We start from the raw sequence: 24,415 nt of genomic DNA on the forward strand, positions 1-24,415 counted from the left end.
GACGGCCACATCGGCACCAGAGGCTACAGTTGATTCTGCAGCATCAGCGTTTGCAGGTAAGATCGACTTACCTGCAAACGCGGATGCTGCTGCAGAATCAACTGTAGCCTCTGGTGCCGATGTGGCCGTCACGATGCAGGACCTGTGAGTGACGTCACAGATCTGCACTGTCAGAAGCTGGGCGTTCTGAAGAGAAGTGGATGATACTTCTCTTCAGAGCGCCCAGCTAGTGAAAGTATTAAAAACGCCCCGATGTACGCACATAATACACGCCCACTTGGACTTTTACTTTTAAACACACCCACTTGGACTTTTGCAAGCCTCATTTGCATAACTACAAAAATGGTCATAACTTGGCCAAAAATGCTCGTTTTTTAAAAATAAAAACGTTACTGTAATCTACATTGCAGCGCCTATCTGCTGCAATAGCAGATAGGGGTTGCAAAATCTGGTGACAGAGCCTCTTTAATACTGAAGACCAGTCCAAAACTAATACAGTGCTGCATTATATGTTAAATATATACAATATAAATATAATACACCAATCACAAAAAAGGATAAAGGAAAATTTTAATTAGCCCAGATTCAATTAACCCAATAATGGCCACGGAAACATAAAAATGAATAGTTTTAATAAGATTTCAAATTCTTGGCGGGATTATAGTGAAAATTGCCTGGATTTGTTTTCAGACTGGAGAGTCAACTGTTGTTTAACCTTCAATTTTATTTATAGAAGCACACAAACTAATATGTTTATCTAACATTTATTTCCATATTGTGTTATTTAGTGTCACTTGAGTTAGCACAAAATTATGCATTGAGTAATTTTGAAGTAAATTAGAAACATATTCTAGTTTCTTGTGTGTTATAAAAGAATAGAAAATCAGGTTATTTAAAAACTTTGCTACATAACCCAAATAGTAAAGCGTAAATACTACCATTTAGGGAATAGAAAGAGTCAGCAAATATATTTTATTTAATGTCTCAGTCAGACATAAGACAGTTGGCATGCAATTAGACAAAAAGTACATTTGCTTTTTAATTTATTGCTTAATAGCCCCAAGTTCCAACAGTTTCATCATGTTTTACAGCAACGCTTTCATTTTATTTGATAAAATTTAATTCATATACATGATTTATGCGCTCAATATACATATTTAACCCAATCTATATTAAAATGGCATGCAAGTACAGAAGTCAACCGTCTGTCCTAATAACAAAGAAGAAGCTCATCAAATGGTAACATGACCACATGTGGTTAAAAACATGTCATACTAAATATACTATACCGTATTTTCCGGACTATAAGGCGCACCGGATTATAAGGCGCACTTTCTATGAGCGCCTTGTAAGCAATCATGTTTCATATATAAGGCGCACTGGATTATAAGGCGCAGCACATTACCGTTAAATAAACCATTGCTCAGACTGCAAGTCAAAATTTATTACACTTTTTAACAATAACCTGCAACTGGTTCAGCTGTAATTGCAAATCAAAACGTTAAGGGTATGTGCACACACACTAATTACGTCCGTAATTGACGGACGTATTTCGGCCGCAAGTCCCGGACCGAACAGTGCAAGGAGCCGGGCTCCTAGCATCATACTTATGTACGACGCTAGGAGTCCCTGCCTCGCTGCAGGACAACTGTCCCGTACTGTAAACATGATTATACTACGGGACAGTTGTCCTGCAGCAAGGCAGGGACTCCTAGCGTCGTACATAAGTATGATGCTAGGAGCCCGGCTCCTTGCACTGTGTTCGGTCCGGGACTTGCGGCCGAAATACGTCCGTCAATTACGGACGTAATTAGTGTGTGTGCACATACCCTTACCGTACTTTTTCAGTTCATTCCTCCACCAGAAATCCATCAAATCCGTCATCTTCAGTGTCGGAGTTGAACAGTTGGGCGATTTCGGCATCAAGCATGGGGTCCTCCTCTTCATTATCCGAGTCGGTTTCGTTGCTGCTGCTAGGCTCTTCAGTGGTGATTCCAGCCTTCCTGAAAGCTCGGATGACACTGGAGACTGATACATTCTTCCAGGCATCCACGATCCACTGGCACATAGTGGCATAACTCGCACGGCGTTGCCTCCCTGTTTTGGTGAATGTGTGGTCACCTTCTGTCATCCAATGCTCCCATGCAGCTCGCAATTTAACTTTAAATGACCTGTTGATGCTGATATCTAGCGGCTGGAGCTCTTTGGTTAATCCACCAGGGATGACAGCAAGCTCCGAATTAGTTTTCTTCACTTGGGCTTTGACAGTATCGGTCAAGTGGGCGCGCATCGAGTCACAGACCAATAGGGATGGGGATTTGTGAAAAAAGCCACCCGGTCTCTTGACGTAGACCTCCCTCAGCCACTCACTCATCTTCTCCTCATCCATCCAGCCCTTTGGGTTAGCCTTAATGATGACACCAGCAGGAAAATTTTCTTTAGGCAAAGTCTTCCTCTTGAAAATTACCATGGGTGGTAGTTTCTGGCCATTAGCCTGACAAGCGAGAACTACAGTGAAAGAGGACTTCTCATTTCCTGTGGTACGTATAGATATCGTACTGGTCCCTGTTTTCTCAACAGTACGGTTTACGGGGATATCGAAAGTGAGGGGAACCTCATCCATGTTAATAATGTGTTCTGGCTGGATATTCTTTTCATTTATCTTGGTTATGCAGTAGGTGCGGAAAATGGCCAGCTTCTCTTCATAATCCTTTGGTAATTGCTGGCACACAGTAGTTCTGGTGCGAATGGAGAGATGACGCCTTTGCATGAAACGAAAGCACCATGAAGGACCTCCTCGAAAGTCCTTGATCTCCATGTCACGTGCTAAAGCAGTGGCTTTGAGTCTAATAGAGACAGTGGAGACGCTTCTACATGCGTTTCTCTGTTCCATAACCCACTGTTCTATTTTGTCCTCCAACTGTGGCCACCTTGCTTTGTTTCCTCGGAAACTCAGTTTGGTCTTCTTTACTTGGCGGAGGTCATCTTCTTGTTTTCTCCACTTACGCACCATGGATTCATTAATGTTGAATTCTCTTGCAGCTGCCCTATTTCCATGCTCTACTGCATAACTTATAGCTTTAAGCTTGAAACCTGCATCATAAGCATGTCTCTTAACAGGAGGCATTTTTTGGGGTAGTGGGTATAGTTAACGCTAAAGCAAAGATATATTGCAAGGATCCTACAGAGCTGTAAGTATCACTCAGTGTGGCTCCTGATTACGGTGGCCGTAATGCTCAATCCATTTATGGATACTGTAAAAACCCAAGTGAAGAATAAATTCATAGGCGCACGGGGGGGAGGAGCATGGTGTGTGCTGTGGTATGCCGCCGCCGACCCCTGCCGCCCACGATAGAGGTAAAGGATCCTGTATGAACCCCTCTCTTTACTGTCGGGTTCATATATAAGGCGCACCGGATTATAAGGCGCACTTTCTATTTCTGAGAAATTCTCAACATTTTATGTGCGCCTTATAGTCCGGAAAATACGGTATGTGGTGGATTGCAGGAAAGAGGCATTTTAAGAGGTAGCCTGGGGCATTTTCAGTAAGGGTGCCCAGACCTGCTAAACTAAGTGATACTTTGTGTATGAGGATTACTATTATAATATTAAGATGTACAGTTTGTGCGGACATGAAATATGTGTATCACAATTAAAATGAAATAGGTTGCTATAATTTCATTATTTATTTAGATAAATGTGTTAACAGCAGCCCCAAATAATATTAAAGGGGTTTTCCACTACCGGACAACTGATGAACTATCCAGCGGATAGGTCATCAGTATATGTTCTGTGCAATGTCGACACCCGGACCCCTCTCCGGCTGCCGGCGGGCACGAGATGTCATTGCACAACATGCAGTGTACGGAGCCGGAAGTAGTTGAATAGGAGCAGAGCTGCAGCTCGACCACTACTGCATTTCGTGACGGGAGTCATCTGCTTCCAGCATGGACGTCTGGTGAACTGAGGCAGCTGGACCAGCTGATCGGTGTCGGACACGCACCGATCATATACTGATGACCTATCTGGTGGATAGTTCATCAGTTGTCCGGTAGTGGAAAACCCCTTTAACATACAATATATACTTGGAAAAACAGAGATATGTTTTCACATTGAGTTTAATGGGGGCTAAAGAAAACTATATTCAGTAACCTCCATCCGGTGGTGGCCACAGACTACCAGAATAAGCTGTCATGTGTGTGTACATTAAAAATAACACTATTTCTGGCAATTAAATGACTTGTATCCTGCATTTTTGGGGGGGGGGGGCAGTTTTCCCTATTTAGGCTCTATGTTTTCATTCTCAGCTTTTCCTGGGTGGAGCCTAACTGTTATCATGTCTCCCATATGCTGCACACACACACACACACACACACACACACACACACACACACACACACACAAATGTAGAGAACATCCTCCTCTCCAATCTCTTTCTAGCACACCCTCAGAAACAGAAGCAACATGGAGGACATCATACAGCAGTAATGAGCAGTGTAGCTGTGAATCCAGAACTGGGGTGAGATAGAACACTTACTCGAAGCTGCAGCAGCATCACTTTGCATCTCTTTCACTCTGCTTCCTCCCCCCCCTAACCTCTCCATGGATTTCTATGGGCAGCATGTAGCCTGATCCCTCAGTAAGATGATAGTCTGACTCGTCACTCAGGATGGATTTTAGCAGTGTATCGAGAGTGAATAATCAGTGCATGAGACAGAGGGGGAGAAGAGCCTGATAAGTGGATCTCTAATAAGATATATTACAAAAGTTTCTTATATTTGATTGTACCGTTGATTTATGAAAATTTGTTCAAAATTTAGTGACTATTTAAATATATAAGACTGTGGGTTAAGCAGCACATTCAGAGCTCCATATCAGACCAATATTATTATATACTATAATATTATTTAGGGCTGCAATTAGATACAGATTTATCTATAAAAAAATAACATCCTCACTATTTGGATAATCAAAGCATACAATATAGAAAATATTGCCTATCATTACAGACCGTGAACATATAGCCTGGGCTTATGTGGTATGGGAGGCATAGACAAGCATTTAGGTTTGGGAAGGGTGTTATAACTGAACTACCCGTAAACTGATTCGGTCTTGATTCAGATCATTTTCTTTCTACCAATAAAATTGTGGAAGCTTTAAACTTGTTGCCCTAATATTTACAATACTTTCATGTAATGAGGACTTGTCTCAGACAATGAGATGGTAGTATAAAAAAATCTTTATGGAGACTAAACAGCATAACATACCTAAGGCCTTATGCACACGACCGTGGTGTTTTTCTGGTCCGCAAATTCCAGGACCGTGTTCCGTGGAATGTCATCCGCAGTTCATCCGTATGTAGTCCGCAGTTCATCCGTATATAATCCGCAAAAATGCGGATGAAAAAAAAAAAAAAAAAAAAAGGACTTTGAAACAGGATTCCAAAAGCTTGGTCAAACCCCCTTTAGAAGGTCACATGATCGCTCTGGAGCCATTTCCTGCTGCATTTTCCCTGATCTTTGCTTTGTGCGAGTTCAGTAAGATTGCGCTGCTGATATAGCTGTGGTTTTTGACAGTTTTACTCACTGCGAACATGTCTTCGGATGATGTGGATGATGTACTCCTGTACTGGCTCCTCTCCAGGCGATTTGGACAGCAACCACCAATGCTGGACGAAGAACCGAGGAGGAGGAGGAGATATTGGGTTCACCCCATTATCTCACAACGGCTTAGGAAGGGTCATTTCAACATGCTCTACTCGGACCTGCGGCAGCACCCGGACAAGTTCCTCAGCTACTGCCGTATGTCCGTTCAAAGTTTTGATCGTCTGCTGGCGGACCTTCGTCCTGGACTCATCTTCCAGGACACCACCATGAGACGTTGCATTTCTCCAGAGGAACGCCTGATCGTCACTCTGAGGTAAGAAAACCTAAATCCCCTTCTACGACATGTCTCTACCCTGCAAACAATATTAGTATAGTTGTCCCCTGTTCATATTGCCGCCTTGCCAGCGTGCTGCAGATATTTTTCCTGTCTGTGCATATTTTGATATATATGTTTTTGGTTTTTTTTACAGATTTCTTGCTACCGGCAACTCCTTTGCCTCCCTACATTTCCAGTTTCTGCTGGGGTGCTCCACTATTTCCAAGATTGTCAGGCTTACCTGCGAAGTCATCTGGCAGCAACTTCGAGCAGCAGTTATGCCAAAGCCCAAGCCAGAGGACTGGATTCGGATTGCCGATGGCTTCTTCCAATCAGCACAGTTTCCCAACTGTGTTGGTGCGCTGGATGGTAAGCACATCCGCGTAAAAAAGCCTGCTCACTCAGGGTCTCAATATTTTAATTATAAGCAGTTTTTCTCGGTGGTGCTGTTGGCCTTGGCTGACAGTGACTATCGGTTTATAATTGTCGATATTGGGGCCTATGGAAGCTCTGCGGATGCTGGCATCTTCAGGGCTTCCAGAATGGGTGAACGGCTAGCTTCTAACCAGCTCGACCTTCCGGAACCTAGACAGCTTCCAGGATCTACAGGACCACCAGCACCCTTTGTCATTGTGGGTGATGAAGGTTTCGGACTGTCCCCTCACCTGATGCGTCCATTCCCTAGGCGTGGCTTAGATGAACAGAGGCGCATTTTTAACTACCGCCTTACACGTGCAAGACGGTATGTGGAGTGCGCCTTCGGAATTCTAAGCAGCAAGTGGCGTGTGTTCCAGAGCTCCATTCAGTTGAATCCTGGAAATGTGACAAAGGTTATCCAAGCCTGTGTTGTCCTCCACAATTTTCTGAGGATTCATGAGTCGGCAGTGGACGCAGAGCTGGACCATTTATCTACTAATTACATCCCTTTGGACTACACACCACATAGAAGACCTGGAGTGTCTGGACTGGCAGTCCGTAATTTGTATACAGACTATTTTGTATCACCTGAGGGAGCAGTTCCTTGGCAAAGGGATGTGCTTTGTCTGCCAAATTAAAATGTGAGAGGGACTGTTGTATTTCCGGTTTATGTTACAAATGTTAGTAGTTAAATTTGCAGTAGTAGGTAGAGTAGGGACTCGCAAGAGAATGAGGACCCTTGACGCGGGTTGCGAGCTAATGTATTTCTGTTTTTTTTTTTTAATTCTTGATTAAAAAAAAAAAAAAAGATTGTTTGCATTTGGCAGAAATGCAGACCAATACCTCATTATGTTTTTCAATAATAATAAAGACAAACACATAATTAACTAGAAACGTATTTTATTTCTTGCATAAAATAGTGTCAACAAACATTACCAAAACTATGTTATATAACTAAATTATAAATTGTAAAATGATTGCGAAGGTGCAGGTTCATGATGTGATCGTGGAACTGCCTCCCCCTGCTGCATTTGCCCATACTGTTGCTGAGAAGGTCCTGGCATGCCATAAACCACTCGATCTTGACTGAATAGCGGCATTGAGTCTACATATGACGGATGATGGATGCCTTGCGCGGTTGCTGCAGGTGCTGGAGGGACAGAGTTGTAGGTGCTTGCATCACACCCCCGTCGATGAAACTCGATGGCCTGATGCATTGCACGTGGGTCCGGATGTGTCGCAAATATCTCCACGACTTCCATTAGTGCTGTTTGGCACCTTATCTGTCTTGAAATTGGCACTCTTTTGAGAATATTAGAAAGAGCGCGACAGAAGGTGCCCTCTTCCGTTTCTGTAGCTCTTTTCTCCAAGTGCTCTAATACGCGCAAGTCGACTTCCTGCCTTGGCTCTGTACGCGTTGGACCTTTGGCAGAACGTCGACGTTTACCTCGGGGTAGAATTTCTTCGTCCGCGGTACAGACTGGATTCTCCGCTGTTGTTGGTTCTGCTGGCACAGGAGTGGAAGTGGACCTAGCAGTCCCCAAAGCTACGTCAGGCTCTTCAATTTGCGTCACATCAGAGTCTTCATCTTCCTCCAGATTATCCTTGGTTCTGTTTGAAAATAAAAACATAATGTTAGGGATTTTTTGTAGTAATTTAACGTCATGTCTACAGCTGGTCAAATAAACTATGTATGCATCACTACATGCAGAGCCCTAACTAGGAAAGACAGGGCCGCATAGCAAAGTTTTAACTGGGGCCATCCCTCCACTGGGTGTCACCCCCCCTTGTAGATAGTGCCTTTTTTGCTGCCCCCACCCCTGTAGATAACGCCATACAGCCCCACACTGTACACTGTATGGCATTATCTTACGGGGTACTATATGGCGTTATCTATAGGGGGACTGTACGGCGTTATCTAGTGAGGGGGCTGTATGCCGCTAACGCCATACAGGCCCACCTCCCCGCCCCCCGGACAAATGCCACCTATAGTGTGTCCTACAAATACATGCCTTATCGCTGGCAGCGATAGGGTGAAGGGGGGACTGAAAGTACCCTTAAGTTCTGCCGTCTGCACATCTACCAAAAATTGAAAGGAGCGCTGGTTATGTATGCGCACAAGCACGACTTTGGCTCCATTCATTTTGACGGAGGAGGCGAAAGTACCAGGTTTGGGATGGAGAAGTTCAGGGTACTTTCTGTCCCCCGTTCTCCCTGTCAATGCCAGCGATCACACATGTATCCCCTAGTCAGTGGTTAGGGGATACATGTCTGTTGTTTAATGTCAGAGCGGGGAGATACTTCCCTGCTCAGCCGTAGTGTTCAGTTGCGTCCCGCTGTAGCAGTCATAGCGGCTGCTAGCGTAGCCTCCGGACATGGTGGAGTCCCCTCATGTCGCGGTCCCCGTTGCAGTCGCTACGGCTGCTACAGCGGTACTTACACGACTGGCTACATGGGCAGACTACAATGATCAAAGTATATAAGCAATACTTACGGGCCAACCTGCATTACATCAAGAAGAAACGAAAGCTGTTTTGTGTACATGTACGGCTTTTTTTTCAGACGTCCGTCTCCGCTCTTCCCCTTGTCATTAATCTCCCTCTTGAATTGGTCTCGGCACGTGTTCCAGCGTGTTTTGACGTTTTCGACTATGATATAAAATAAACCAATCACAGATCAACATTTTAGAAGAGTACATTACTAGATATTAGGAAATGTTGTTTATTATTTGAAAATGATGCTGCAAATTTTTGTGGTTTACGCAACAAATCTGCACCTACATTTGTATATTTGACAGGTAATTCCAACGTTGCAGAAAATCCAGCAGACTTGCCATGTGCACACACGACAGCGTCCGTAACGGCTGAAATGACGTTGCTGGTTTCAGGAGAAAACATCACCCGTAATTTCAGGCGTAAAGGCATTGTCAACGCTATTGCGTATTGTCAACGCTATTGCGGCGTATTTAGCGTGTGTAATAGAGGTCAAACACCCCAGAATTACGTCCGTAATTAGTGTGTGGGAACATACCCTCATAGTGACATGTCACGTTTTGATCGGTGCTGTTCAGAGCCATGAGACCCCCACAATCTCACGTGCACTTCTGCAGCTTCATTTCAGCGATTGGTGGGTGATCCAACTGCCAACAATCAAAACGTCAGGCATGTCATTATGACATGACAGGAGTTCTCTGAAAACGCATCAAGTTGTGAAACTTACCCATGCGCTTCTTTTGCACTTTGGTTGCCTTCTCCCACTCAGGATGCACCTCACTGCAGACCTCCTGCCAGGCAAGATCTTTCATATTCCTGTCTGCATACTCTTCCACCCGCTTATTCCACAGACAGGGCTTGTGCTGGACCAGGATGATTAGTCTCTCTACGTTTATTGAAGCCATGCTGCTCTCTGCTGCTCTCTGCTGCTCTCATGTACTCTCTCCAGACTTCACGACGACAGAAGTCATTCCCGGTCGACGCCTAGCACACTTCCGGACAATCCGCAAACTGCGGATGACACACGGCGGTGTATCCGCAATTTCCACGGGCCCATTGACTTCTATTGGCATGTCCGCACCGCATTTGCGGCCCAAAATAGGACATGTCCGTAGTTTCTGCGGCACGGATGTGCGGACATGCGGAGACCCGTGAAAACACGGATAGTGTGTATGGGCCCATAGAAATGAATGGGTCCGCAATTCTCCCGTGGATTTGCGGGGGAATTGCGGACGCAAAAACACGGTCGTGTGCATGAGGCCTAATACCAAGATTTCTGTTCACAGTATACATAACAATAGTTCTGTGTTCACATTGTTAGGGACCTTTTCAAAATTAATTCTATGAAGTCAAATGTTTGTTTAAAATGAACCTATGGAAGATATGGCATCCCTGGATATCCTCCTCTCATTCCCCTAATATTGCATTATACCAAATATTGTCATGTAGTCCTCTCCATCTCTCTCACCACGTTTGTTCCTATAGGAGCAGAATAGCTATTATTCTCTAAGAGAAATTAAGCAATGTAAGAAATTGATAATAAAACATAGATTGTGAATGTACATTGAAATATTAATGGTCGTTAGTACCATTGACCTGGTGCAAATTAGCATTTAAATTCCTTCAAATACATTGTAAATGAACTAGGTATTGTTTACGGTGGTCTGGCAAGAGTCATAGTGAAAGTACAAAGACATGCAAAGGGAGTTACTTGAACCTATTATTAGCATTTTTCTTTATACGGCACCAACAAAATGTTCTTACATCTTAGTCCTACCCCCACTGGAGATCACAGTGTAATTTCCCAATGACAAACACACATCCTACAGTGATCGCAAAGCAGATTTACTGCTGTTGTCTTGGAAATGATATGGAAGGCATTACCTATGGATACGACTTGTTTGCTTTTTATTTTCTTCAATTTTGGCTGCTCTATAGAACTGCTCCATTAGGGCACAATTCTGATCAGTGACTACAACTAAGCTGCATTGTCTAATGTGATTCTGAGGTGGTCTAAAATGCACCTCCTGTCTCATCAGATGCTGAAACTACTGCTTGGTTCCTCCCCAAATCTTATGTTGTGGCTTTAGGCCATGTTCACACACACGTTCGGATTTCTGCTGTGGAGTGTCCAGCAGATCCGCATTTGGAGGCAATACTAAACATGCTGTGGATTTTAAAATCTGCAGCGCATACATTTTTACATGTGGATACTGTTCAGAGCAAGTGAAAGAGGTATAAAATACCCAATTTCCATGCTTTTCACACACGCACGTATGTAAGGAGGAGAGGAGTCAGCAGGGAACACATAATGTGTTCCCTGTTAGCCTGTGCTATAGTAAAAAGAAAAAATACATTTCAATGGACACTAACTTTTTAAACAACTTATGCTAAGCTAATAGTATACCTGATATATATATATATATCAACTTTGTAATTTACTTACTGTTAGAGTTTGCAAGGATAAATAAAATTATGTGTTAAATTACTGCCACTTAGTGTCTCCCTCCCTGTAATCTGCAGTCCACCATCTGTTGTCAAGCAATGTTCATCCCTAGTTACTGAGCAGAATTGATGGGCAGCAGAAGGGGGTGGTGTGCCTCTTTACTGTCTACTATTCAAATCTATGAAGAGTGGAAGGGGAGCAGAAGGAGGGGGCAGAGAGTGAGTCAGCAACACACATGCTGCCTGTAAGTATATGGAGTAGAAGAGGGGTGAGCATGGGAAGGAAGAAGGAGCAGAGTGAGAAAGACACCGGCTGCTGATAGGATTTGTATGTCACCTCAGTGCTGGATTCTCAGCTACACTGTTCAGTGCTGCTGTATAATCTCCTGCATGCTGCTGCAGCTTCTATATATGATAGCGATAGGAGAGCAGGATTCTCCTCTTCCATGTGTGCATTATATACAAGACATAATGGCCAATAGGCTCCGCCCACTAGCTCAGAAAAATCTGAGCATTAGAGGTAGAGACAGAAATAGTGTTATTTGTTACGTACACACATACGACCGCTTAGGCTGGGTTCACACGAGCACATTAACGTCCGTAATGGACGGACGTATTTCGGCCGGAAGTCCCGGACCGAACTCAGTGCAGGGAGCCGGGCTCCTAGCATCGTAGTTATGTACGACGCTAGGAGTCCCTGCCTCTCCGTGGAACTACTGTCCCGTACTGAAAACATGATTACAGTACGGGACAGTTGTCCCGCAGAGAGGCAGGGACTCCTAGCATCGTACATAACTATGATGCTAGGAGCCCGGCTCCCTGCACTGAGTTCGGTCCAGGACTTCCGGCCGAAATACGTCCATCCATTACGGACGTTAATGTGCTCATGTGAACCCAGCCTTATTCTGAAAACTCACCTGAAAAGTTAGGTATGCTTTAAAGCTAAAATAAGGTTTTTGTTCTCGGTGCTGAACATTGTACACATATTTGATATTGATATGTGCGGGAGAATTAGACTATTCATTTTTTAGGTAAAGATTATTCATTGAACAAACTACCTTAAGACAAGGCAGAAAGCAATTTAGTAAAAACAGTATTTTTTTCTGACTATTATTTAAAAAAAAATTATAATAATTTATTGATATCGTCTTCAATTTTAAATGAAAAGAAAGCCCTATGTGTCATGCGAAAAAAACAAAAAAAACAAAAACAATGCTGGGGTAGCCTAAAAAAAAAAAAAAAAAAAAGTTTCACCTTTAGAATGCAGCATTCCAAATGGTGACATTTTGCTCTGGTAATGGAATACCAAAACACCCCTGGTACAGAAAGGGTTAACCATGCTATTTGTATATATTTGTGTGTAAGAATTAAATCCAAAGTCCCAGCTGAAGCTGTGAACCATAATTTGAACCATAATTTTGGAGATGTCTTTTTATTGCTGGAAACCGGCATCTCTGAATTTGCCATCTCCTATCTTTTCTATCTTTGACAGATAACCAGTGTTACATACGAGTAGCAGAAGGCAATCGGGTCTCATGACATAAATAAGCAGCAGTAGGGCCATAATGGGTATGTTAAGATGCCAAGCAATGGCAAAAAAAACAAAGCTATTTAAACTCTTCTGATTGGAAAGCATAAAGAACCTGCAGATGCCACCCACCTGAAACTCCTACACACTTTTACCAATTAATTATCAATTACAACACAGTAAAACACGAGCACAAAAATAAAACCGATGCGATTTAATTATAGACTATTTTTCTTTGTTCCTGGAAATTCTATACAACACGGATTTGGATTAATAATTCATTCAGCAATAAAGTTTCAGTAAAAGATAATTATACAGTGCAACAATTCTCACACTGATTTCTGTAATTACACATTACGGCTGTGTTAGCATTTTAAAGGTTAGAGAGCTGCCTCAGATTGCTATGTCATGCTTTTCTCTGTCAATGACGGTCTCTCAGAATAAAGCAAAAAATATGGCCATGGAGCTTTCTGTTATTTTCTATTTCTATGTATGAATGCCATGGTAGCAGCTATAAGCAGTGCTCAGCAATTATTTAAAAAAAAAAAGGAGGATTGCATAGATATTCATTCCCAAACAATTGGTATTTAGAACGGTTGTAGATTTTGGTACAGAATCAACGCAATTTACATCTATGTCCTGAGTGAACACACTTAAAGGGGTTTTCCCATGATCAATATTTATCCGCTATCCACAGGATAGGGGATAAATATGTGATCAGTGGGGGGTCCGACCACCTGGACCTCCACTGATCCCAAGAACGGGCTTACCTAACCGTCCCTGTGTGTTATATTATGGGAAAACCCCTTTCAATAGATATTATGTCCCACATTTATTACGCAGTTTACGCAGACCACAATGTGTGACAAGCAGTTAAATTTACAACTTTTCTCACTCGCCAAATTTGGTAATTGACAAGTGGATGTGGTTTCCAAGGAGATGTTGTATCATTAAAATTTATGAAGTAAAAACCTGAAAATGGTGGATATTTTGTTGTAAATCTACTCTTGCTCAAAGCAGGGGTAGATTTTAATTTTTGACTAGCAGTGCAAAATGCGCCAAACTTATGAGGCGTGTGTCCCTTTGAATAAATTTGTCACAAATCATGCCATCTATCGTCTTTGTTAGGACTGGTGTAAGACCTGCCAGTATTAGTAAATCTGGCCCAATAAGTCTCCGCGTCCATATATAGATCTTGAATTTAAAAAAAATAATAAATAAGACACTCCCTTTTTTCAGTTAATATGCTGGTGTTCCTAGCCGGAGCGTCGGCAACACTTTGGCCCGGGAATTCCGCTACTGGAGGGAGCCCCTGACGTCACTGTTCATATATAGACAGTGTTGTCAGGGGCTTTAAACTATGGAGTCCCTGGCCAGGTACTCTGGTACTGGAGGAGCCCCTGATGCCATGGTCCATAAAGGTATACTGACATATACTAACCCAACGGAGGTGAAACTACACTCTTGACCTCTGTCAGGCAACGGAACCATATGGACACGTTTCACGTGAACGTAGGGAGCTTTCCCAACGTACATGCTAAACGAAGGATTAAAAACATGATGTGAACAGGACCCTATGCAGTGCTGACTTGATCTACATAAGAAGCATTGAATTGATGATAGTCCTTCCGTGGTCTCGTTGCTAAACACCATTCACACAGGTCCAACATCTGTTGCAGTAGAAAACAGAAAGCTTAGAGATTTCAAAAGTCACACTACAGGCAAACTCTAGTGAAAGAAGCAATATCTCTGCAGCATTAGATGGTATTTATTCATCATAAACTTGAGATCTAAATGCTATTTCCTAACAGACGAGAAAATAATTTATCATGTTTACATGGTTAAGTGGTACCTAACTCCTGGTTGTGTGAATGGGAATGACTGGAGTTAATTTACATTTCTAACACTGAGAGAAGTGTAATGAGTCTTTATTTCTGCTGAAAACATCACGACAAACAAGTCCTTACACGTCCTAACAATGGTTTGAGGACATTTTATCTAGAAAAATGCAATAGCTAACCCCTATAATGCTCTGTGTCCTAAAGTAGTAGCTAAGAACAGTACTAGAAGGGTCCCTCATCCTGGCAGAATAGAACCATAGCAACAAAGTCCTCTTGTGTCCTCCTTGCCCCGATAAAAAGAATCTTATGTCTGTCGAGTGCCAATGATACATGTGGCAAAAATGAATTACATTGCGCATATATATATTCTACATATTTTATGACAACAAAATACTTCAGTCTAAACTTAAACTGTCACAAGCCGATTGTTAACTAAAATAGGCTATTAAAGAGATTGTCTCATGACAGACATTTATGACATATGTAAAGGATATGCCATAAACGTCTGATAGCTACGAGTCCCAGCTCAGTCGAGCGGCTGTTTCTGTAACTCACATTTACTTCTATGGGAGTTATGGAAACAGCATAGCTCAGTCAGATCGGCTTTTTCCAGAATCCCGTTAGATAGATGCGGGTCCCGCATCTATATCCCGTGGATATGCCATAAATTTGTCATGAGACGACCCCTTTAACACTAAAAACACACAATCCATCTGCACTAGTAAACATCAACAAAAGTGAGCACACCCCATGCTCTTCTTGCTGATTTTATGATGATCGATTGTCCCCGTCCCCCCCGACGATTGCTATAAAGGTAGCAGTTTTTTTTTTCTTTTTTATAAATTACAATAATAAAACGTTGCGGCTAAATGCAGCGACCCTGCATTTGCTGCTGCCATTTTTTTTTTTAAAGAAAAGTGACTCTCTAGCTTTAAAATGGTTGCCCTATTATCATATATACATGCCACATGAGGATCCCCCACTCAAGCTCGTTTATATTAGTCAGAGCGGAAAGCCACTAACAAAGAGCTTCTCCTACAGTGGTGGACACATGCGTGCAATACAAGGTCAGCCATTTATTTGAATAGGCGCTATTGTAATACTACATTGTGCCTGCAGCAGTCACTGTAGGGAAATGTGTAGGACGGCTGCAACTTTCCCCAGAAAGAATGATTGATGTCTGCATTAACTACATTCCCACCATAGTGTTTACTTGCACACATGATGCAAAATTGCTTTTAGGTTCAGTAATCACTTGCGGTCATTAGGATGCAAGTCACGGTGAAATATCCAAGTTCAAAGTACATAGAAAAGAAACTGGCATTGGCGTTATCCAGTATTTAAAGCAAGAACGGAGTTGAGTAAGCAATATGGGTGCTATATAAATATGTTTACTTTCAGAGAAATTGTGAATCTTGTACATTCAAAGCACGTGTAAAATGAAGAACAAAAACTTTACAAACTATGTTTGTGAAAGGATCCTTAGGCCAATAGTAAATTCTCGATCAAATGCGAGTTTAAAAAACATACAAAAAAATGGTAGGATGTGTTTCTGTTATAAAGGTAAATGGACATCAGCATCTTTGAGAAGCGACTGAATAATGGACTGAGGAATATGGTTTCCTTCATTGTGCAGTTCAGCAAAAGAGAAAAAAAAGTTCACCAATACTAACTATTGTCTACATTTTTAACAAGTTTGTTTAAAACATGGGAAAATAAAGTTGTGCAACAAATAGAAGATTACGGAATATGTAAGAAAATAGCATATTGACCACCAGATGGCATTACAGTATCCTACCATTTCTAAAGGTCTACTGTACACTGTACAAAGGTGGTACTTATGTATTTTATTTGTAGGTAAAAGGTTAACACTGATAAATATTATTTTTTTTAATAAGAATTAGTTACAATTTGTACATTTCCGAGTGATCATTACAATAATTAATCATTAAATGCACAAAAGAGTCGACGATAAACCATCCAATTATTGTTTGTTTTTGATAAAAATGGGTAATTCAGCCAAATAAAAATTATTGTTAGGCCGGAATCACACGAGCGTGTTCAGTCCGTGATATACGGACCGCAGGTCGAACGCATTTCCAGGACCGAACACAGTGCAGGGAGCCGGGCTCCTAGCATCATCGTTATCTATGATGCTAGGAGTCCCTGCCTCCCTGCGAAACTACTGTCCCGTACTGAAAACATGGGACAGTTTTCCCGCAGCGAGGCAGTGACACCTAGCATCATAGATAACGATGACGATAAGAGCCTAGATACTGCCGACATACGGACCGTATATCCTGGACTGAACACGCTCGTGTGAATCCGGCCTTATACTGTGTCAAAGTGTTAAACAAAAATGTTTGTCATCCAATTTTGTCCTTATGCAAAGCAGAAACGATTGAATTAGCAATCGAAAATGGTAGTGTATAAATGATAATTGCAATTTTGGAAATTTCCATCTTTGCAATGATTGAGTGTTTCAGGAATTGTTTGTTGGTGCTTTTTAAATCGTTGTATAAATACAGCTTAAATGAGTATTGCCATTTTAAACACTGATGGTATATCCCGAAGATATACCATAAATGCCCGATAGTCCTAGTGGTGGGAACTGCACCAATCAGGTGAATGGGGGGTTCCTGTTTACATATTCATGCTGTCCCCATAGAACTGAATGATGAGGTGCCCGTGCTTGTGTGTGGCCCTCTCCATTGAAATACACTGGAGTTATGGAAAGAGTCGAGAACGGCTTGCTCGGCTCTTTCTGTAATTCCCATACATTGCAATAAAAAAGGGCCACATGCAAGTGTGGCCACCTCTCCATTAACTTCTATGGTTAAAGAGGCAAACTGAGGTCACAGAATCCCCGACTTCAGGCATTTATATCATACCATAAATGTTTAAGATGGGAATACCCCTTTAGGTTATGTTTACATCGAGGGGTGGGGGCGTCAGATTTGCTGTGAAAATCTCTGTGCAGCAAATCCGATATTGCAGCGAATTCAGTCCGAAGGTACACACCAAATCATGTTTGGTGCAGATTTTCAGCTATATTTAAAGAAGAGAAGATTAAAAAAAAAAGTTACAAATAATAACTAGTCTCTGTGCAGTTGGCCTCCTGGGATAATGTTTAATTTCATGTGACCACTGCAGCTTGTGATTGAAACGTCATCCCAGGAGGCCGGCAGCGGAAAGCAAAGACAAGTGAACAATGAGGCATCGCAGAAGTGCCAAGGTAGGGAAGTTTGATCAGCAGCAATTCCGCTAAACGTGTAAACGTAGCATTAAAAAGGTTTTCTAATAAATCTACTGTCTACTACACACTAACATTGTAATTCACTTACTTATACAAAAGTGCCCCGCCGTTCTCAGCTCTCCCCCTTTAGGATGTGGATGAAATTGTCCCCTCTTTTTTTTCTGCAGGGAATGAACTATTTATGATGGTTGTGAGGAAGCACTTCTGACAATTATATTCTGTAGGATGCAACTGTATTATTGTTTTACTGGCAAACATGGTATAGAATACAGAATACCCAAGAAGATAGTAAATAAAATACCTATTTTATGCCTATGTATGGACTAATGTTTCACAGGGAGTTTCATATACCTAAGGTAACTGGATTACGTTTGCCGTGTTTTTTTTCACTAGGCTTTTCCTCCAAAGAAAAGTCCAATCCTGATTTGAGTATTTTTTTTATTATGATTCCGTGTTTTTATGGATTACGTTAAGATATATGATAACATAATTTCTTTACAGGGCTCTTAATATTGCCATTGGCTTCATAGGTACACTCTTAGCGCCATTATCCAAGAAATCAATGTAGGAAAACACAATTATTTCTTATTTCTCTGATTCCAGTATCTTTTTTACAATCACAAGTTTAAAAAATATAATCTCATGGGTGAATGAAATTTGCAATCCTTCCTAATCCAGTGCTAGAAAACAGTTTGTCACTTACAGCAGATTCTGATAACTGAAATATAGTAGGATAGTTGTTCTTAAAGGGGTTATCCGGGACTTTTTAAAATCGGCATTAGGGCAGGGGATGGTGTAAAATATTAAACTAGCAGATACTCACCCCATGAGGTGCCCCCCTCCTGCACTGAGGTCCCGATCTTCACGACTCCTGACCCAGAAGCTCCTGCAGTGATCACGTGCTGTCCATTGATAACGTTTTGCTGCAGCCAATCGCTGGCCTCAGCGGTCACATGCCGTGCATGGCAGCATCTCTGCTGAGGCCAGCAAATGACTGCAGCAGCACGTGATCGATAAACGGCACATGACCGCTGCAGTAGCTTCCTGTACCGGAGTCGAGGAGAACAGGGGCCTCAGCGCTGGGGGAGGGGCACTTCAGGTGGTGAGTATCTACCAGTTTATCATTTGACATCATCACGTGCCCTGCTGACAATTTTAAAAAGTCCCCAATAACCCATTTAAGCTAGTGCAGCACACAGAATCTTAAAAATCGACAGATCTTACTAAGATATCCTTACTTATCTCTAACCCAACTTCCTCAGCTATGTGAGCAAGTGCTACACTGTAACAACAATGTGGTAATAAGATGATCCTGCCAGTGCAAATCCACACATTTAACACCATTACTTATTTTCATCTCCGGGAAAGCTTGAGACCGTTTGGAAGAATGATGGGGTTCTGTCCAAGATGTCTACTTAGATTGTTTTACCCTGACTTAGTGAAAAGTGAAAGTTAGCCATTTTATAGACCTAAAAAAAAGTAAAGGGTTACTAAACTTTCAGAAAACTTCTGACATGTCATAGTGAGGGTAGTAGGGGTCTCAGTGCTCGGACCCCGACGGTCGCTAAGACGAAGCGGCAGAAGCTCTCGGGTGAGCGTGGAGCCGCTTAGTTTTTTTTGGAAAGCCGGGCAGTTGGTGTACGGGCTCCTAGACTTTCTATGGAGTCCGTACACCGTTACATCTTCTTTCCGAGAAAAGCCGATCAGAAACCAAGCGGCTCCGCGCTCGCCCAAGCGCTTCTGCTGCTTCGTTGTAATCGGTCGTTGGGGGTCTCCGTGCTCAGATCCCCATCAACCAAAACTTCTAATATGTCACTATGACACGTCAGAAGTTTCCTGAAAGTTTAGTTACCCTTTACATTTTTTTTAGATCTATAAAATAGTGAAAAGTCATGATAAAACAATGTAAGGAGGCATCTTTGTACACCATTGAAATCATGTTGTTTTTTTTTTTATAAAAATGTTTTCTAAAAAGTGCGATAGGAGCAACTTACAAAATACTTTATTAAAAATGATTTCTACTTTTTGAGACACATCTGCTTTGTATTCTGTATACACAGCAACTGTATCTAGTGTTGAGACCTGAATCCGTCAGGTCAGTGGCACAGACTGGTTTAGTGTCAGCAGTTCCTGTATGTTTCGGACACGTAGGATCCACCTGTAATCGATCACATCTTAGTTATGAACGAAGATGTAATTGATAGCTGCTCGATCCTGCGTGTTGACCCGAACCTGACGGATACCTGTATACAGTATACAAAGCAGTTGTATCTCGTAAAGCAAAAAGCATTTTTAATAAAAAGTATTTTGAAAGTTGCACCAAACAAATTAAATTTTTATAAAAAACAAAACAAAACAAAAAAATAAATATTTCAAAAGGTGTACATAGCCTTTAATTTTCTATGATCAGGATTTATTTGCAATCTCACGTTGTAGCTCTCGATGATGATGATGATGATGGATAATTAAATAGTCCAGTGGATTTTTTACACTTGAAGATAAAGTTGTAAAAACGAGCCCCGATCTATATCGAGTCATTTTAAAGACATACATTTTTATGTAACAATAATCATATATTTTTTCAATCGCAATTGAGATCGCTTGTCTTTCTGGCTAACAATTCCACGCCACCTGTCTCGTCTGCTAACAACTAGCAGATGCCTGCGTACATGAAGGAATATACTGCCGACAAACAATTTTTAGGTCATCATAAAAGATTAAATTAACAATAAACAAAGAGATTTCTCGCTGATTCTGAATCACAGAACATTTTTACACTGGCCAACAACTGCTAAAATGTCCGACATATTAAAGGGGTTTTCCCATCTTGGGCATTTATGGCATATCCACCTATTTCTAGAAAGGGGCCCCGTTAAACCTGTTCTAGCTTACTCGGCTCCCGCCGCTTCCCGGCCACATCCTGGTTAGGTAGTCGGGAGTTACGGAAACAGCCGAGCTTACTGAGCTACGCTGTTTCCATAACTCTCATAGAAGTGAATGAGGAATTCCTGAAGCTACCGAGTTACGGAACATGTTTCCATGGGAGTTACGGAAACAGCGTAGCTCAGAGAGAACGCGACTATTTCTGTAACTCCTGACCACCTAACCAAAAAGTGGCTGGGAAGCAGAGTCAGCTAGAACGGGGTTTAGGGGGCCCCGTTCTAGAGATAGATGCCTGTCCCAGAGGCAGGACCCGCATCTTTTGGACATTTATGGCATATCCTGTGGATATGCCATAAATGTCCAAGATGGGAAGACCCCTTTAAGATTTTGCACACGATGATCACCCCATGTAAAAGGCCACTGAGCTTTGCTCTTAGGGTATGTTCAAATACGCCGCAGATTTTCTGTCTTGATTTGCGGGCAAAAAATCTGCAGCTTATTACAGCAGCAGCAAAATATATGGGATTTTAATAAATCTCGTCTATACGATGTGGATAAAAATTAGTGCGGCAATTGACATGCGGTGCGGATTTTAAATCTGCAGCATGCCAACTGTGACTTTCACTGTGGATTTCCCCTATACAATGAATATGGTGAAATCCACTGCAAATCCGCAATGAAGTCTGCGATACAATTCACATTTATATGTGGATTTTGCCACTCACATGCAACAAATGGATTTTCTACAGCGTAAATCGTATATACGTTTGGACGTATCGAAGAGCATCATTCAAATTCATAGTATTTAGGTCATCTCAGGTCATAAAGCTGATTTTTAATTTTTTTAATTTTTTTTTAGATCTTGACTGTAATGACTAAAAAGAAGACATCACAGGACAACAGTTGGGAACTTTTTAGGTCACCAGAGATCAAGTTATAAAGATCTCTTTATGAGAAATTCTTTGCTATGTATGTCACACAAACATAAATGAAGTAATTGTTCTGATGTGGGACATACCCCACTACTGATGTTCATGATTTTCATTTTTTTGTTCCCTCCCGCTAGTAAAAACAAAAGTTCCTTTTTATTCAATTGTGAAAGTTTTATGTAAATGCCGTAGACATAGTTACAACCTTGGATTTTAGCAAAAAGGTACCGAAAGTAAAAAAAAAAAAAAAAAAAAATTAATAATTGCCTTTTCTCCAATGTAATAAAAAAATAAAAAAGTTTCAGATCAGCAAACTGAATAGTGCCTCATAAGGAAATTTAGCATCAGATTGCTTAAAGGAAAGCAGAAATTCCTCTCAGCCCTGAGCAGCTTCAGACGTTCACATTTGCATTTGTTCAAAGAAGCACAAGCGTCTGTTGTGTAGGGTAAAAACAGAACTATGTATAGAAAACTTTAAAAATAAAAAAATGTATATATGACCTCAAGGGAATTTCCAAGCTCCAAAAGGATTATTCTCTTACCGATTATATTTATAAATTAGATTTTAATGTCAGTAAGCAGAATACGATTACAAAGTTTCTGAAAACTGTTTATTAACCTTATATACATTATTTGGAGGGCATTCTCCTATTTATATGGATGACAAAAGCTGTGCTATATATTTTTATTACTCAGGTTCCCTTGGTCTAATATTTTGTTTTATGTATGGTGAGAAACCATTCAGTTTGGCAAATATGCAATATTAGAGGACATCTCGATGGGGAAATGCTATTTCACTGTATTCTAGCCACAGTGAGGGTGATGCATACAAACAATGTGGTGTTGAAGGGGAAATCCGCTTTAGTTCATCATTTGACATAATCCGCGAAATCACCAACACAACCACAATCCATACAGGCATAAGCAGGGTGTAAAGCGGTTAATGTCCTGGTTCGTTGGATATCTTAGAAGACAACAGAAATGAGATAACTGCAGCAATCGATGCGTTAAAGTAAAGTGAACTTTTAATTCACTGTTTATCCAGCAGTTACAAAGTGCAATCTGCAAACTGTTAAAGGGGTTTTCCAGGCAATCAAAATTTGTGGCAAGTGACAGTACGTACAGTTACATTCCTTCCTAATGTAACTCATTCAAATTTTGCCTATTTATGTATTTTCTAGTACAAGCGCTGCGTGGTCGGAAGTTCAGTAGTTCATAGATTTATAATAGCGTGTTGACACAGGCTCGTGCACTAGTGAACTCCTCCTCTCAGTTCTGTGTCGATACGTCACACCAGTCGTCATTCTAGTGGGCTCAGCTTGCATTCCTCCTGGCGATAGATGCCAGCCCCTCTTGCTGTGTCTCCCCCCTCTATCCGCCCGACGCATAAAGTCGCCTGCTTTCGCTGCATCGCGTGACCGCAGCTCGGTTCCCCTTCTCTACACTATTGAAGGGAGTTGTGGTGGGGTGTAATTACTAAGATTGAGGAGGAGGTGGCACAAGCTGGACATGAAGTGTAAGGCCCTATGCACACGACCATGCCCATATTCACAATCCGTGATTACGGGCGCGGCCAGCCACGGAAAGGCATCCACATTTGCGGGCCACGCTCCCCTTATAAAGTACTGGAGCACGGTCCGTAAAATAAAAAAATAGGTCATGTCCTATTTTTTAAGGAAGGTTTCTATGGCACGGACACCTTCCTATTAATATACGGGAAGTTGTCCATCGGCCACAGAAAGAAATGGGTCCGTAATTACGTACTGTAATTACGGTCCATAATTACGGCCGAAATCTACTGTCGTGTGCATGGGGCCTAAGGGTCAGGGAGCGATGCATTGAAAGTGGAAGGGAGACAGGAAGAGTCCACTTAATATTTACAAAGTGGGGAGACAGATAATGTGAATAGGTCCCAAGTTGTGGTGGCATCCATATGCGGGCAAATGACCGCTCACTTGCAGTGGCCAATAGCAGAACGATTTTGCACAATATTACCGGCAAAATTGTTCAGTTGCAAGTGAGCAGGGAATCCGCTACATGTGGACGCCGCTACATAGGACCATACCCTTATATCCTGTGTCGTCAATTATGCAAATTAGCAATTAATCCCACATATACTAAAACCCTTTGGTTATACAAATCTTAAACATATTAATAATAATATAGTGCAACGAATGGAGCAGAAGACAAATACAAAAGCATTAAGTATATTTGCTAACCTTCACTACATATTGGCGTCAGGCAGTTGGATCAACTTCTGTGACATCATGTTCGTAAGTAACCAGGTGCTTGGCGTCTTTATCGTGCCAAACAGAAACTCTATACACTAAAACCTAGGTACGCACAGACTATTTGTATTTAGTGCACGCGATGTGGCACCTTGGCACATGTATATCGAGAAGCATCTCAGATTGCAAACCAACCTATTCTCGCACTAGTACATTTAGTCAGTGTCCCGATATTCACCAAAATCAATACAAATCGGATCATTTCATTCACAGCTATTTAAAGATTCTGGGCCATATAACAATCTCTGCTTCCATATTCTCTCACATTGTCTAAATCAATCTGTAAGTACAGTATTCTCCTGATGTCCCCACAGTAGAACAAAAAGACTCATGGTCATTACTAGACTACAGCATTCCCTCTCCTGTCTCGCCTGTAAATCTACATGAAAAAGTACTTCTAAATCTTTAATAAAG

General features: G+C 41.7%; 2 protein-coding genes across 3 annotated transcripts in view; both read right to left on the reverse strand.

The window, feature by feature from the left end:
• BACH2 (BACH transcriptional regulator 2) overlaps nt 1-24,415 on the reverse strand; it is a 304,803-nt gene that overhangs the window by 83,970 nt on the left and 196,418 nt on the right. The window lies entirely within an intron of this gene.
• Nucleotides 7,267-8,979, reverse strand: LOC142761008 (uncharacterized). Its single transcript, XM_075864185.1, has 2 exons — nt 8,834-8,979; nt 7,267-7,950 (listed from the first exon to the last, which is right to left on the reverse strand). The coding sequence occupies exons 1-2, from the start codon at nt 8,881-8,883 to the stop codon at nt 7,299-7,301; spliced, it is 702 nt and encodes a 233-aa protein (XP_075720300.1). The 5' UTR covers nt 8,884-8,979; the 3' UTR covers nt 7,267-7,298.

Source organism: Rhinoderma darwinii, chromosome 4 (genome assembly GCF_050947455.1).
Source record: "Rhinoderma darwinii isolate aRhiDar2 chromosome 4, aRhiDar2.hap1, whole genome shotgun sequence".
Classification (NCBI taxonomy): domain Eukaryota; kingdom Metazoa; phylum Chordata; class Amphibia; order Anura; family Rhinodermatidae; genus Rhinoderma; species Rhinoderma darwinii.